The 16,279-nt window shown below is 39.6% G+C and overlaps 1 protein-coding gene across 2 annotated transcripts in view; it reads right to left on the bottom strand.

Moving 5' to 3' along the window:
* Positions 1 to 16,279, bottom strand: part of MARK4 (microtubule affinity regulating kinase 4) — a 38,240-nt gene that overhangs the window by 2,627 nt on the left and 19,334 nt on the right. The window contains exons 7-17 of one of the 2 annotated variants that reach the window (XM_063431742.1): positions 12,071 to 12,127; positions 11,613 to 11,849; positions 11,175 to 11,294; positions 10,965 to 11,064; positions 8,860 to 8,969; positions 8,509 to 8,659; positions 7,032 to 7,246; positions 5,828 to 5,931; positions 5,041 to 5,277; positions 4,341 to 4,420; positions 2,088 to 2,132 (exon numbers count right to left, since the gene is read on the bottom strand). In XM_063431742.1, coding sequence (XP_063287812.1) covers positions 2,088 to 2,132; positions 4,341 to 4,420; positions 5,041 to 5,277; positions 5,828 to 5,931; positions 7,032 to 7,246; positions 8,509 to 8,659; positions 8,860 to 8,969; positions 10,965 to 11,064; positions 11,175 to 11,294; positions 11,613 to 11,849; positions 12,071 to 12,127 — 1,456 coding nt within the window. The remainder of the gene's footprint in view (positions 1 to 2,087; positions 2,133 to 4,340; positions 4,421 to 5,040; positions 5,278 to 5,827; positions 5,932 to 7,031; positions 7,247 to 8,508; positions 8,660 to 8,859; positions 8,970 to 10,964; positions 11,065 to 11,174; positions 11,295 to 11,612; positions 11,850 to 12,070; positions 12,128 to 16,279) is intronic. The other variant, XM_063431741.1, reaches the window with a different exon arrangement.

Genomic DNA, 16,279 nt, shown 5'->3' with positions numbered 1-16,279 from the left:
TGTCTATATCCTGTCCCTGCAGGCTTTTCAATGTAAACGCTTTATATTGAATGCCTGGTAACACCTCTAGTTTCAGTTACTCAGACGGCCACTAGAAGCGATTCCTATCTCAGTGCTGCACAGTGTACAGCACTGGTGTTCAGCATCTCCACACCCTTCATGGAGGCAATGAGGAGATGCTGATTGGCGCAGCAATTTGCTGTGCATGCGCAATAGCTTCCCAATGCTTTTCTATGTGAAGTTTTGGATTGGCTGAGATCATCAAGACTGATGATCTCAGTCATGGAGGCAGGACCAACCACTGCGAGACGGCATTGCGTGGGATTAAAGGAGAGTAAAATCACTTTTTTGCGTGACCAGTCACCTAAAAAGTCACACCAGCACAATAGTGTCAAGAATAAATGTTTGTATTCTTGGCACTAAAGTGTTTGTATAAGATGTTTTTATCTCCTGCACTTTTAATTGGACATTAAATTAATTGATCTCAATGAAGTGGTCTGTGTGCCATGTTCCTGTCGTTTAAACCCTACAATGTAAAACATTGCCATTCTTCAGGAACAGCAATGTTTACATTGGAGGGTGTGAATGCCTACGGTGGCTGTCGATCTGATAGCCAAGTAAAACTCTGCTATTTCAATCAGATGGTCTCATAGAGACCATCTCATTGGAGCAGTACAGTGTTTTGCCACACATGCACACTAGCCTCCCATTGCTTTCAAATAGGAAAATATTGGATAATTGGACTGAATGAGATCAACAGTTTTAATGATCTCAGCCTTGAAAACGGGACAGCAGGGCTGAAAAAGGTAAGTAAAACTGCTTTGTTTTTCAGAAACGTGGGAAGGGGGTTTCACTTATGTAGCTAGAAGGGCACTATAGCATTAGTAATATTTGTTTCTATACCTAATGCAATAGTGTTTCTTTAATCACACACTAGGCTCCTGCAGACTCTAGCAGGCTATTAACAGAGCAAAATATAGGAAATTCTAAATTATGCACCCAGTTTAATACAGGAAGTTAAGAAAAATGAGATCTCTTTTTACAGGAAGTGTGTAGTTAGACTATATAAGTCACCAGCAGGGGAGGTGTGGATATAATAATCAAAGTTTTAAACTCTTAAATGGCAGAGAATTGAGCAGTAAGACTGCAGGGACATAATCTATACACCCAAACACTTCATTAAGCTAAAGTTTGGTACTTAGAGTGTCCTTTTAATTTTGCCATTTGGAATTCAGTCTTCTACAATTTGGAGTTTACTGAATACCTCTTAAAGAGAGGTGACAGTACTGGGAAGAAATAGTGGGAATATGACAGTTAATGACATATATAAAATACCACGATCCCACTTCAAAACACTGCTGCTGCCCATATCAAACACAACATGCCTCAGACATCAGCTCATCTCCTCCTTACTGCAAAAAAATCACTGGCATTCAGTCTATCAACAATCTTTATTCAAATTCCTTTAAACTTCAAGCTTCTGTATAAAAATCGCTCTACTACCCGAAGCCTCCTTACCTTGCCTCCTTTGTCTCCCACTTTGTCTCCACCCATCCTCATCTTCAAACCCCTTACTTTTCACCCTCCTTAATGTATTATTTTGTGCTTCGGATAATTTGTCATTGCAGTACCCCATTACTAGAATATATACCACCTAGCATCCCACCACTTCCCTCAATACTATTCTCAAACTCCAAAGAAATATTCATTACCTTGACCCCATCGCACTGCAAATTCATTAGCCTACTCAGGAGCCCTTCTCAGACCAACTCATCTAATCTCAACCCTGTCTCTCTTCATTCCCCCACCCCAGAGTGTCCTCATCATCCGGATAATCTACCTGCCTGTTTCAAGTTAAAGATATTAATCTGGTTCCTGTTGAATTATTCTTTAATTTGCTCATAATGTAAAATACATAAATAAACAAGTGATGAACTTAAGTAAGAAGCACGGATGCTTATAAAAGAAACACACCCATTCATTCTAACGCAGTCCTGTACTTTCCATTTTTGAAACCTTTGCTCTGTTAAAGGGCCCATTGTTTTAGTTAAAATAAAAGGTATTACTGTACATCATAAAGTCCTTACCCTGTGACCTCAGGTCTCCAGACTCTCTCAGATTCGTCTGTGACCCTACAAAAAGTATATAAAATTAAATAATTATTAGTTTCTAGTGCTTTGTAATACTGTATACATTTACATAAGAGAGAGCACAGGAAAGGGATAGAAAACATGAAATATCACAAGCATGAGACAGATAATATATAGAGTAGTGCTAAAGCTTTGGTAGTATTCTTCACATTTTACACAGACAGACAGACAGAGAATTGAGTTGGAAAGAATCACAGAGGTTCTAGAGCAAAGTTGTCTGAATCCATTTCTAGAGGGTAACAGAAACATCACACTTTTAGAATGACCCAGGCCCACTAGTTGAGTCAAGTACACTTAACAGAGTGCTAAAACTCCCATGGTATTATGATCCTTAAAAGGACATGCATCACTTGACAATTAATTGTTTTAAAAAACAAGCAGAAATATAATAAATATAATAAATAAATAAATTATACATACCAAAATAAAGAATGAAAATCATTGAACAGTATGTAATAAACATTTATAAGCTAACTATAAACTTGGTCAGGTAGCATTATTGGGCATGCCTCCAGAGACAGATTACCCCTTAGGAGGCTGCCTAGAGCCTGGGCACAAACAACTGATTGGACCTCCTTGAGTCGGGGGTAAATTTAAAAGATCTCCCTCTGCATGGCCCTTTAAAATTACTCCATGGTGGTATGTGGTTCTTCCCAATTCTAGCACTCTGTGAGGGATTCAGTAAGCATGCTGCAATTTGATCTCCTCACAGAGCACTGGACCAGAAGACCTGTGGCTGCACCGGGAGCTCACTGGACCACCAGGGAATGTATTATTGCCCCCTCCTCCTTCAACCTGCTCTGGAGGCAAGCAGGAGGGAGACAAATTTTATATAAAAAGGCATTACAGTGTCGGGGGGACTGTGTTTAACACAGCCTTACCACATGCGGCTACTTCCCACACACCTCCTCCTACATTGCTACCCCTTCATTCACTCTGCCACTGTAACTCACCTCCCAAGCGTGTCACAATCATCACTGCTAACCTTGTCAAAATTACTCACCCTCACTCTATCACACTCGCCACTCCTGTCACCATCAACCTGCCAGACAAACCCTGTAACACTAACCCTTCAACCCTTTCATACTCACAGCCGCTCATCCTGCCACTTTTAGCCCCCAATCCAGTCACATTCACAACCTAACTTTGTCACACTCACCCCACCTCACCCGGTCACATACACTACCATAACTGCCACACTCACCCTCCAAATAGTGTCACACTTACACCACCTTGACCCTACCACAATCACCCCCTGATAACAGTCACCGTTATACAAAGTCACTTCCCACACATGAAACTCAGGCTCACCATGAATACGATACACTAAAACCACAAACAGCCCCCATTACACACAAGACAATGCCAGCAACTACCCACACACATACACTCCAAAACAAAAGCATACACATGCACACAGACACAGATATACAAGGATACTCAGGCACATGCATAGCTACATTATAGTAGACACACACTCTGTCCCCCCCCCCCATACAGCTATTAGAGACACAAACTCAGCCTCCCCCCATACAGCTCTTAGCGACACACACTCCCTCTCTCCTTCTCCTGTAAGATGTTGCAAGGTGAAGAGATCTTACAACTGCATGTGTCTAAAACTGCCAGGCATGCCTAATTAACTTTTACAGCATTCCTAGAAATTGGACACTGATTGGTTAGATCAATGCCCCCCCTGTAGTGGGTGTGGAAAGCAGGAGTAAGAAAAAGCACAAAAATATAAAAAAAATAAAAAATAATTGCCTGCAGAGTGAAGCAACTGTCTCATTCAAAGCTAAAGCTTTGTGATGTATGTCCCTTTAAGAACCACTTGTGACAACTCTGTTCTAGAAGCTGAGCAAGATAAGCAGCACAATTATTACTACAAACACCACATTCTCATAGCGGGTACAATAGAAAGGAACTGCAAGGACAAAGAAGCATTTAAATAAACATTAGGAGAAAAGTACTGAAAAAGCTTGCAACACACAATTAGTTAGGGCAAAATAGGGGTGTCCAGCCTTGGAACCCCAGCTGCTGTTGGACTGTCATTCCCACTATGCTGGGTTAATGGAAAATGAGGTCCAACCAAATCTGGAAGGTGAAGGCTGGACAACCCTGGGTTTAAAGCACCTAGCATAGATTAAGAAGCATTATAGGCAACATATTCGGGTATTAGAGCATGGCACTTACTGATCTTGCTGTCCTGAGGGAGAGACACTCCAGACACACAGCGATGAGACGCCTGTCTCTTAGATGGGTCAAGAGCGACCCTAAAGAGGGAGGTAAAGATAGAGAGAGAAAGAAAGAGTGGAAATGAATAGAATAGGGGAAGGAAGGATAATTAGGAGTAGGAGAGGAGCAGTGGCCTGAGGTTTAAGAGAAAGTTAAAGAAAGGACAGAAAGCAGGAGGGACAAATATTCCAAGCTACATAGCTTTCAGGGTTCACGGTCAAGGAAAAGGGGAACATTGGTCATTTTCTCTATAAGTGTCAATCTATAAGTAGGGGTGGATTTCAATCAATATGTTTATGCAGTAGGTATGCATCATGGTGCCAACCTACTCCAGTCAGTGCAATCTAGTAGTAGGCATAGAGGAATGGGTAATTTACCAGTCTGTTCTCAAAAACAAACTTCTGGTTGCCTTCTATCTACCACTCAAGCAGCAATAAGGTCCTGATTATCACATGCCTTCTGGGTGGATTCTATGGAGTGACCAAGGCAACACCCACACTATGCAGGAAAAAGCACATTTTAAGGTTGTTTGGGGGGTCCTCTTTGTAGTGTGCGTGGCAATACACATGGTCTGATCTGTGTATGTTGCTGTGCAATAACACGAGGCTGGTCGGCCACCAAAATAGGTCCTCTCTGCCACCAGACGCATCTAAATTACCTGCGGGTCAGTTTGGAGGTCAGTTTGCTAAACAGATTTGAGGTGGCTCGGCTCCTGCTCTGGTTCAGTCCTTCATGAGGACGTGTGGGAGAACTTGGGGGTGGGTTCTGACCCCTTCGATCCCTCACATGGCCACCGTGGAAAGTGCTGCGCACATTAGATCCTCGGGAGAGTGTGCTTCGTTCTGCAATGCTCTGGGTGGAGGGTGACGAGGCAGGTGGACGAGTGGGAGTCGAGCTGTCAGGGTGAAGAAAAGAGACCACTTTTGGTAAGCCATTGGTCAGCCATTTTGTATTTGTAACAATATCAATATTCCCAATATGCCCAAAAGAACAGACTGGTAAATACCTACACCCTAAACTCCAGTTACAGATAATATTTACCATTCAGTGATATTATACTATGAGCAAACGACAATTCATGTGATTCTAAAAATCCCTAAACACTCAGCTCAGCCAGGGATTAGTCTGTCTAGTTAACATCAGTAGCATTATAGAATCTTTCTCTTGTAAAATGACTAAGACATTCCATTTTTATATACAATATTTAGACTGGACTGTTATGACTGAATTATTCATATCAATATCTCAAACAAATGCAAAATGTTTATTCTATCCCACCCAGATAATTTGAGATCATTGATGGAATTTCTAATAACAAAGGCCTTGATTTAAGAAACTTTCCAAATATTTTATTTATTATTATTTATATTAAACAAAAAAGTGGTGACTTCCATAGATCCCATAGATATTAAATCCAGTTCAAAGAAAGTAACTAGACAAATTACCTGTTCTCTTTTCCGTTATGGAGTAGGGAGTGACGCTCTGAGCCGTGGCGATCTGTACAAACATACGTGTTCCTGCGGCCCATAACACCTGGAGGCGTGTTAATCTGAGAAGTGGTACAGTTCACATTGTAAACTGATTAAACAATATTTTTGCAGTGTGGGATACAGACAAGAATGGTGCAAAGTAGAATGGTGCAGTCCTTTGGAAGCATGGGTGGTCTGGAAGCGATACTGGCTGATGTGATGGATGTGGCTTTAAATGATAGACTTTAAATAACAGTAAATATGGCAACAAATAGGGAGGCATGTCTACAGGGTTTATTCACTAAACAGTAATTTGTATCTTTTTGGTGTAAACTTTGTAAATCAGCTGTCAGATCAATATTTTGGTTTTAAAAAGTTGTTTACTTCCATTTTATTTTAGCTTTTACACTTCCCTTTCCCCTTTTCTCCTGATACATTAGATATGATAAAAAAAATAAACCACCACCTTTTTCTCCTCTACCCCAAAATAGTGCCCTGTGATATACTCAGTTCTCCAATAATGCTCACCACACCATTGCAGAAAGCATGTGTTGGTGAAAAAACTGCAGTAACTACAATGTAATGTAATAACTAATGAAATAATAAAGGGCTAAAACACCCTCTGGGATGCTTACTGACCATTTGTGATCTAGAAGAAAATAGGTACAACGGACTTCCAGAAAACTTAAAGGGTTACTCCAAGCATCGTAACCATTACAGAAAGCAGTAGTGGTTATGATACCAGGAGTACCATGGCCGGTTCCCCATTAATGAGGCGTACAGTTTGTCAACAGTTTACTCTTTTACCTGGAGCCCCACCGGGCTCTGATGCTCACTGGTAGTCCAGTGACGTGATTCCTGCTTCTGCAGAGCTGCAGAAGCTGGAAGCCACAAGGGTCGGAATTCACTGACTGGGAATGTCAGCTGAACACTCTCAGCCAACGACTGTCATTCTGTGTAAAGAAAGTGGCACAGAATTTACATTAGCCAGCTGACTGATGACACCCTAATTCAACCTACAGCAGCAGAGGGGTGTTTTAAAGGGAAACGCTGCACATACAGACTTCAGGCACCATGACCACTTCAAATCACTGAAGTGGTCATGGTGCTCGGAGTAACCCTTTAATAGTTACTATAGGATTTTAAGAAAGAAAAATAAAAAAATTAGGCATGTCCTTACTGTTGTGGGAGGAGCCTCCTTGCGCTGTTCTGGAATTTCAGCCTTGTTGGGATTGTGAGCGTGGCTAACCATGGGGCTAGAGGGTGGGGGAGGCCGGCTGCTCCCACCCACTGAACCACTGCCCCTCCTGGGGGCAAGGCGCTCACCAACTGTCCCCTCTTCTCCCACCCCTGGGGGGCTCCGCTTGGCCTGCGAAGGAGCAGGGGCAGGGCCACCTGTGAGTAGACAGAAGAATATAGAGATATAAACATAACTATATCAATAGAATAGATCAGAAACAAATGCCCCTATATTGATCTTTATTTATTTTTAAAATTATCCTTTCTGTGCCAAGTTAACCGGTTATCCAACAAAAGGAAGCGTAATGGGACCTTGATGGCCCTTAAAGACTTGGTGCACTAAAACCCCCTAACGTGAGCTACAGTAGTTATGGTACATACACTATCCGTTTAATGAAGTACAGTATTTCACTGTGGCCAGTCTAAATAGCCCATTCCTCTTGCCCACTCCTGATATTAGCTAGGAGAACCAGTCTTGCGTGCATGCACATAATGGCGAGTGTTTTGAGCTTGTCTGAACTCACTAATAATGCATTTCTATCCTGAACTTAGCGACTTATGTAGGATTTAAACTTCCCAAAATAAATATATTACCAAATAAATATATAACTCTCTATAGTCTTTGATTTCTATGCTTTCCCATGAGCACAGCACCGTAGACTTGTATATATAGGAGTCAATTCAAGGTACTAACTCACACCTATAAAGCACTGAACAACTCTAGCCCCTCTTATATCTCCTCACAGATCCATAGGTATGTCCCTTCTCGGTCTCTCCGCTCTGCCCGTGACCACCGCCTGTCCATTGTCTGCACCCGTACAGCCAACTCGTGCTTGCAGGACTTTTCGCGGGCGGCTCCCTTCCTATGGAATAGCCTGCCTACCGCCATCAGACTCTCCCCTAGTCTTGCATCTTTTAAGAAGTGCCTTAAAACCCCATCTCTTTAGGAAAGCTTATGGCCTCCAAGACTAACCCTTACCTCACATACCTGTCTCTTGCCCTCTCCTAAAGGGCAGCCCACCTTATTTGATTGCAAATTCCTGTCCCAATGTGTTTTACACCCCACCTCCTATAGAATGTAAGCTCGATTGAGCAGGGTCCTCTTCAACCTATTGTTCCTGTAAGTTTATTTGTAATTGTCCTATTTATAGTTAAATCCCCTCTCATAATATTGTAAAGCGCTACGGAATCTGTTGGCGCTATATAAATGGCAATAATAAATAATAAATAATAATGAATCCAATGAGCTATAGTAAGACTGCACTGGGGAATCAGTTCAAACTAATTCCAAACGGAGAGTGCAGGGCGGTAACCCAAAGAACAAGGTCATCCTTCTCTTAATACATTTTAACAGTGTACTTATGTCACCCAGCAGGAGAGATAGATTAGTGATACCAGTCTGAGTAAAATAAACTCACAAAAGTCACTGTGTCTCCTCTGCCTCTGATAGCCACGCTGGTTTTTGCTGTGACTCGAAGAGGACTTGGTGGCACCGTTGGTGACATCTGAGGTGACTCGAGAACGAGAGAGGGAAAGTGTGCTGTCTGTTCGAGAATCCACCGTTTCATTCTAGGGGAGGGAAATATGAAGAGTTCATCATATTTTTGAAGAACATTATCATATGATTGAGCAGTCAGAGTGTGGGCTAAGCTTTGCCTTCCAAAAGTTTGTGAGCTACCATTTCCAGCTGAGCATCATGGGAAATGCAGTCCACAAACATTTAGGATTTTAAGAATGCCCCCCTCTAGTATGATCTGTTGGGAACTCACTTCAGCCTTCCTTCCAAGCAGCAGGTAGGTAGCCATTACTTCATTGTACTTATTTGAGCTCAGAGCATCTTTGATCTCCTCCCGAGAGTAACCCATATCTAACATGATTTCTAGGCAGAAAAAAGAAAATATAGAAATTATAATTACCAGAGCCTGCAATGATATATCTTTTGTAAATGTTTGTCTTTTTGTAAATTAAACAAAGCAATGATCTCATTGATGTCTTACTAATTAATGCCTCAATGTGTGCTTTGGACCTGTCGGGTGTTAAACCATTGACCTATTTTTCTATATTGGCTATTTTCGCCTAAATGTAGCAATTCATTTTTCAGCTCACCACAATGGGATGTTTACCGAATACACCCTGTTGGGTTTAATTATTTAGTTGGGAATTACCGGTACTCAAGAACTTAAATGGAAATTTCACATCAGGCCAAAATAACTGAGCAGAAAAAAAAATAGTGGATAGTACCGTAATGCAAAAATTGGAATTCCTTTGGCAATACTTCAATCTCCTGTTTAATATTTGCAAATGATTTAATATTTTTGGAAGAACTTTTAACACGGTTTACAATTATGATATATATTTTATTCTGTAATTTTTTTTAGAATACATTTTTATATATGATATATTTGGATATTTTTATATTTTGAAAAAATATAATTTAAGAGAGTTTACTCAAAAATATTAAATCACGGCCTTTGTTGGCATAATCATTGGAACCAAAAACCCTTCGGGCACCCCATGAGGGGTGTTCTCAATGAAACAAATTACTAAATTTGCAAGCATCCTGCATCAAAGTGGAAACATTATTACACTAATTGATGACAAACCTAATGTTTTGTTCTGCGTCATTTAAATCATGACACGAATAAGGTCCATTGTTGGCATGATAAAGTCTACCGTACAGGGGCAGAGAGCAGCGGAAGGTACTGGTCGATGGCATTTCTAATTAAAGGAATTCTGTAGGTTGCTAGATGACACACAGAGATCTATAAGATGGAGCATGCTGTGCCCCTCCTCCAGCAGGAACTGCATTTCAAACCTCAAATCAGACTAATTAGTCATTCCCCACCCACTGTTGCTTTTCAGCCAAGGATGTAGATGGATTTATTTTTTTATTTATTTTCACAGAACAAGGAAATGTAAAATTAACAACATCTACAACATAGAAAGCTTGATCACACAAGGCTACAGTGACAAGAATTCCCCTTTAACAAGCAACTGTCACATTCTAGTGGGGCTGTGTTCTAAAAGATTGCTAGGAGTTGAATTTTTGTAATCTTTTTAAACCCCATTCTTTTTTAATTATTTTATTTAGAGTTCCATCAAATGCATTCTTCAAAGGCACCAGAAGGCAATTAATGTCACCCACAAAAGGGTGACAATTCAAAGGAAAAGAAACTCTTATTATAGCATAGATCTGACTTCAATAAAGTATATAATTTAACACAAGATGGCAGCAATCTGAGGAACATAGTTTTAACAGGTGAGATGGGTTCTGTAAATTTTCACAATTATTTATTTTAAAATAACATTAAAATTAGGCCATTGATAAGCAAATCGTGAATCTCAAGCTGTTGAGAAACTACAATTTCTATAATCCTATGACAGCTATGGTAAACCTAATTCTGTGATGTAGTTCTGGAATAAGAGCCAAATGCCTACTGTTGATGTAAAGGAAAATGTGTTCCAGAGCTTATGCTGAAATAAAGTTTCAGGCACTCTTGTGTTTTGTTTTGTTTTGTTTTATATTTCCTAAAAATATTTTTTAAATATTAATATCTGGCTAGTGAGATGTCATAGAGCCCCTTGCCTGACTCCATTACCAAAATGATGGTAGTCTCATGTTAGAACACCACTTGATGATCATGGAGAAATGTTTGTAGATAGTGTTATTTATTTTTGGACAGGTTTTGTCCCCAAGGGAATGAGACTGTGGAACTCGTTCAGGCCCAAAGATTACCAAAGTTCAGAGTAGGGTGCCTAGAATGGACACCAAGTATCATCAAAATAAGATTATTGCCTTTAAAATTATTTAGCGTTTGGGATCACAACAATTTAGTGTTCACTAATGACCAGAGACGGATTCTGCCGCCCTCACCAATGCGCTTGGGATCAGCATGGTCTTCCTCTGGCTCTTTATACGGCTTAAGGTCATCACTGTCATGACCAATGTTCATCCATTTGTCACTCATTATTTGCTGCAAGAAATGATCATAAGGATAATCAGCATGGATGGAAAAGAAAGCAGGTTGTTTGACCATGAGATACTCTAAGGAAAGAGAAAAAAATTTTAATAAGGTTTAAGTACATCTAGAGTACATCTCTTGTTTGGATTTAGCACCAAGAATCTCCGCAGAACACTCTCACAGTCTGTGCTCATATAAAACGGGACTCGGTATTTCCCACGGAGGACACGCTCTCGTAGCTCCTGAAGAAAAAAAAAAAATGATTACCATCAGAATGCATGAAATAAAAATAGTCTGACAAAACCCCTCTCATGCCACTAGATGGCAGAAGCATGAACAGACTGGATTGCCATTTCCCAAATTAATGTCCTCAAAGCACATAATAAAAGTGAACGTGTCATAGGCTTAGAGGGATATCCCACAAATATCTTAATTGAGGAGTATAAAGGACTGAAAATACAAATACATTAAAGGACCGTAGCTACCACAACATAAAACGTTTAACATCTTCCAACACCTCACGTTCTACCTCTTCCAAAATTCCCCTTCTTTCCCTTTACCTTGAGATTCTGTCCATCGAAAGGCAAAGATCCGCTGACCAGCGTGTAAAGGATAACCCCTAAGCTCCAGACATCCACTTCAGGTCCGTTGTACCGCTTGCCCTGGAAAAGCTCAGGAGCTGCATAGGGGGGGCTCCCACAAAAAGTGTCCAGCTTCCCACCCGGAGTAAATTCATTACTGAACCCAAAGTCTGCAATCTTTATATTGGCATCACAATCGAGCAGGAGGTTCTCAGCCTAACACAGCAAGAAAAGTATGATAGTAAGAAGTCTAAAGGGCAACGATTGCAAGAGAGCAGAGAAACAATATCTTAGGAGTTTAGAAATATGGCTGGATAAAGTTACAACAATAATTTGGTGTATTAGGTAAAAGGACTGAATAATAATCAATAGAATTCACATACACAGAGGGTAAAAAAAAAAAAATTAAAAATATTAAAGTTGGAAATGTATCTCACCTTAAGGTCTCGATGAACAATGTTCTTCTGGTGACAGTAATGAACAGCAGAGACAATCTGTGAGAGTAGACGTAGACAGTCATTGTGTGGGAGGAGTAGAAAGAAATATGTCAACGTGAAAGATATGGTACATGTATATAACAAGCGAGTACACTAGACGTGTAGCGGAGAGATTATCTGCACAGCGCCTGATTATGAGAGAGAAATACTTTGTCGTCTATTTCCAAGAGCCGAACAGCATTCGTTTTAGAAACCCAGCAATCTCAGCTGAACGTTTGCTATGTAAAACATTAGTTTACTAATGCAGATATTCACAAATCAATTACATTTGAACTGCAAGTCTTTTCTCTACACTTGTTTGATAAACAGAGCAAGGACAATTTTGGCTCATTGAGCCTTCTGTGTGGTTGAGAGTACGGTATATAAAGTGAACAAGAGACAAGTTTCATCACACGAATTGCAAAGAACTGAGCTGAATGAAAGTAATCAAATTTCCTATAACAAATTCAAGATTTAGTGAACAGACCATTGTATGAGAAAGGGCAGTGGGAGTGAAAGGAAGAGAATGTGTGTTAAATGAACAAGAAAACCAGTGGTGGAAAGTATTCTTCCAACAGTTTTATGTTGGAGATACATGGTCATTGTTCAATAGTTTGTGAAGAAGTGGAAGAAATGGCTGCCCAAGATAAAAGACAGAAATGTGTATCCTCGGGACTGCAGATGTTTGTGAAGTGCAACTGGAGATGCAGTCTGTCAGTGTAAGAGCAAAGTGTAAGATGACAATGATAAGCCTTGGGGTGATTTTTAAAAGTGTTGTACTGTTCTAAAAGGTTATGAATCTCCAAACTGTGTGTGTGCAAGGTCTTTATGTATCTTTATATAGTAAACATGTTTTTGTGAGGTCTGAAAATTAAATGTAGAAACTCACACATCTAACCAGCAACTGGGCGCCTCCATCGTGACTTCTTGTCAACCACTGTGAATTTTGCCCTTTGTCTGCCACTGAACATCTGAAACAAGTTCCCGTTCTCCTCATTTGTATTGTGTGCCCTAGCCGTGCCTAGCTTAAACTAGAATGTGATATTCTTTGCTACATTTTGAATGTACAATTTAAAAGAGAATGAATCCTCAGATGAAAAAAAGGTTAATACAAGTTATAAGTGGTTTTCAGTGTTTTATTTAATGTGACGTGTCTGCTTTAAAGGGCTAAGGAGATGGTATTTTATATTAAATAGAAACTCTGGAGAACGGGTAAAGGGTTTCAAATGGAAGGACAAAATATCAAATATATTCTCCAAGTCAACTATGGCTTTGGTACAGCTGTTTTGGTCTAAATTTTATACACATGGAGTTCACTTGGAATTTCTGACAATTTAAATGTTAGTGAGTAACCTGCAATTTGCAATATCCCCATCAGTTCTCCACATTTTAGTTAACAGCCCAATGGGTATGTAATGGGGTGTAGCAGTAAGCCAGAATGAATGAAAGGAAACCTCTAGCTCTGCATTGTGGCAGTTACATTCCTTAGGCAAGATACAGAATGACCAAAAAGGAAATCCCCAGACTAACTATAGCTTCCAAGATACTAAAGGCTAGCAGAGCATTATGGGATGTGTCCTTCTAGAAGCAATACATGGGCTGAGACCCTTGATGTGCGCAGAGCATTGAGTCACTGTGTCAGGGTATCTTAGAGGGACAACCATACATAGAAAGGCATATTAGCAAAAGGATAGAGGTAATATGCAGGAAAAATCAACAGTAAGCAAGAAAAAACAAACAGAATTATCAACCAAAAAATCAAGTAACCACAGATTAATACACACACGAGCATGATATAAGAACAGTTAGCCAGAGATAGAAACACATCAAGCCCAATGGATAGATTGCTATAAAATGGTAATAAACATAGAAAATTAACCATATAGACAGTATGGGAGACTTAGAAATAATTTGGAACACAGATAAACATGTAAAGCAGAGGTATATAGCTTGCCATGAACATAGAGATACAGAGAAAGCAGAGATATCTAGCTAGCCACAAAAACATAGATACAGAGAAAGCAGAGATATATAGCTACACAGAAACACAGAAAAAGCAAAGACTTAGAGACAGCACAGAATACACATAAGCAGAAAATATGAAACTATATAAATAGCATGGAACACATGGAAATTAGAAAATGCATTGCTGTGAATCTAGCTTGGATACACAGAAACAAAGAATGCTGAGCTATTTATATATTCTGGAACACACAGAAACCGAGACTGAAGAGCTATACAACCAGCCAGGAACACTCAGAAACAAAGCTATATAAATAGCCTGGAACACACAGATATCGAGAATGCAGAGTCGTATATATACAGCCTGGAACATACATAGACAGAGAAAGCAAAGTCATACAGATATAAGACCTGGAACTAATTTAAACAGAGGACGTCAGGAAACAAAGAAAGCTGAGACATACAGATCTGTAACACACAAAAAATTGAATATAGAGTTTTATTTTTTGGCAAAAACATAAACAGAGAAAGTAGGGTCCTATAGATAACCCAAACACACATAAACATAGTTTGCAGAGTATATATGGTATGGAAGTCAACGATAACCTAGAACACATAACTAAAGCCAACAGGAGATAATATAATGGTATGGAAGTCAATGATAACCTAGAACACATAACTAAAGCCAACAGGAGATAATATAATGGTATGGAAGTCCATGATAACCTAGAACACATAACTAAAGCCAACAGGAGATAATATAATGGTATGGAAGTCAATGATAACCTAGAACACATAACTAAAGCCAACAGGATAGAATATAATGGTATGGAAGACATTGATAACCTAGAACACATAACTAAAGCCAACAGGATAGAATATAATGGTATGGAAGACATTGATAACCTAGAACACATAACTAAAGCCAACAGGAGATAATATAATGGTATGGAAGTCCATGATAACCTAGAACACATAACTAAAGCCAACAGGAGATAATATAATGGTATGAAAGTCAATGATAACCTAGAACACATAACTAAAGCCAACAGGATAGAATATAATGGTATGGAAGACATTGATAACCTAGAACACATAACTAAAGCCAACAGGATAGAATATAATGGTATGGAAGACATTGATAACCTAGAACACATAACTAAAGCCAACAGGAGATAATATAATGGTATGGAACAGAAAGGTTATCTAGAACACATAACACATAGGTCAACAGGAGACAGAAGGAGATAGGTGGAAATATAGACATAGTCAACAAGATATAGACAGACAGACAAACATATGATATGGAATTCACAAACACAGCCAAATACAGACAGAGTAAGCCATATAGACATAATCAGCCAACTACCTATGGACAACAAAGAACACATAAACAAAGGCAGCCAGGCTACACACATACAGATTGATCTGAACAATTAGAATTAGACAATTAGACATTATTATAGCCATAAGCATGGCAAACCACGGCAGGGGTAGAATGAAAGGGGCAAAGAGACTGAGACACCTAAGATTCTTGAAATTAAAACATTTTGGCCCAGCAGGTGTCAGCAGCAATTTTCATACCTGCAATGTTACAATCTGCCACCAGGTGGATCTGAAACAAAATACAGCCATGGCTCCTGCTGGGCTGCTGTAGACCCTATTAATTACTGTGTATATAACATGGGACTGGCCTAGATTTCAGTTGTCTGTTCATATTATATTTGTATACTTTGCCCTTGAGCTAATAGACATCAACCTACCCCTGAACAAGTTAAACACGATTCCCAGGACACAATCCCACAAGTAAACACTTTCTTATTCCACCATTATTATGCTTTGTTAGAGCTAATGGGACATTTTTAAGCTTTACCATCTTAATATCCTCGCCTTTAGGGTTAAATGTGTCTCTACAGAGAATGTTCCTGATACACCCTAATTACTACAACACAATCAGGTACTGATTGATTGATGTGCATTGAGTCACTGATGTTACTTCCTAAAGAGTTCTTTAGAAGTCATTCTTACTTATAATTTACAAGCTATTTGTGAATGTTTATCTATAAAATAAGTTAGTGCATAGTTCAAAGGCTTAACTTTTTTTTTTTCCTAAACCTCTGGCTAATTCCAAACATCAGCAGCAACAGCAGATAATGACGCAGGACGACCAACATCTCCACTTCCTTCCAATATATGGGAGCAACAACT

Source organism: Pelobates fuscus, chromosome 9 (genome assembly GCF_036172605.1).
Source record: "Pelobates fuscus isolate aPelFus1 chromosome 9, aPelFus1.pri, whole genome shotgun sequence".
NCBI classification, from domain to species: Eukaryota; Metazoa; Chordata; class Amphibia; order Anura; family Pelobatidae; genus Pelobates; species Pelobates fuscus.
Note: the sequence above shows the minus strand (reverse complement) of the source record. Positions and strands in the feature narration are given on the sequence as shown.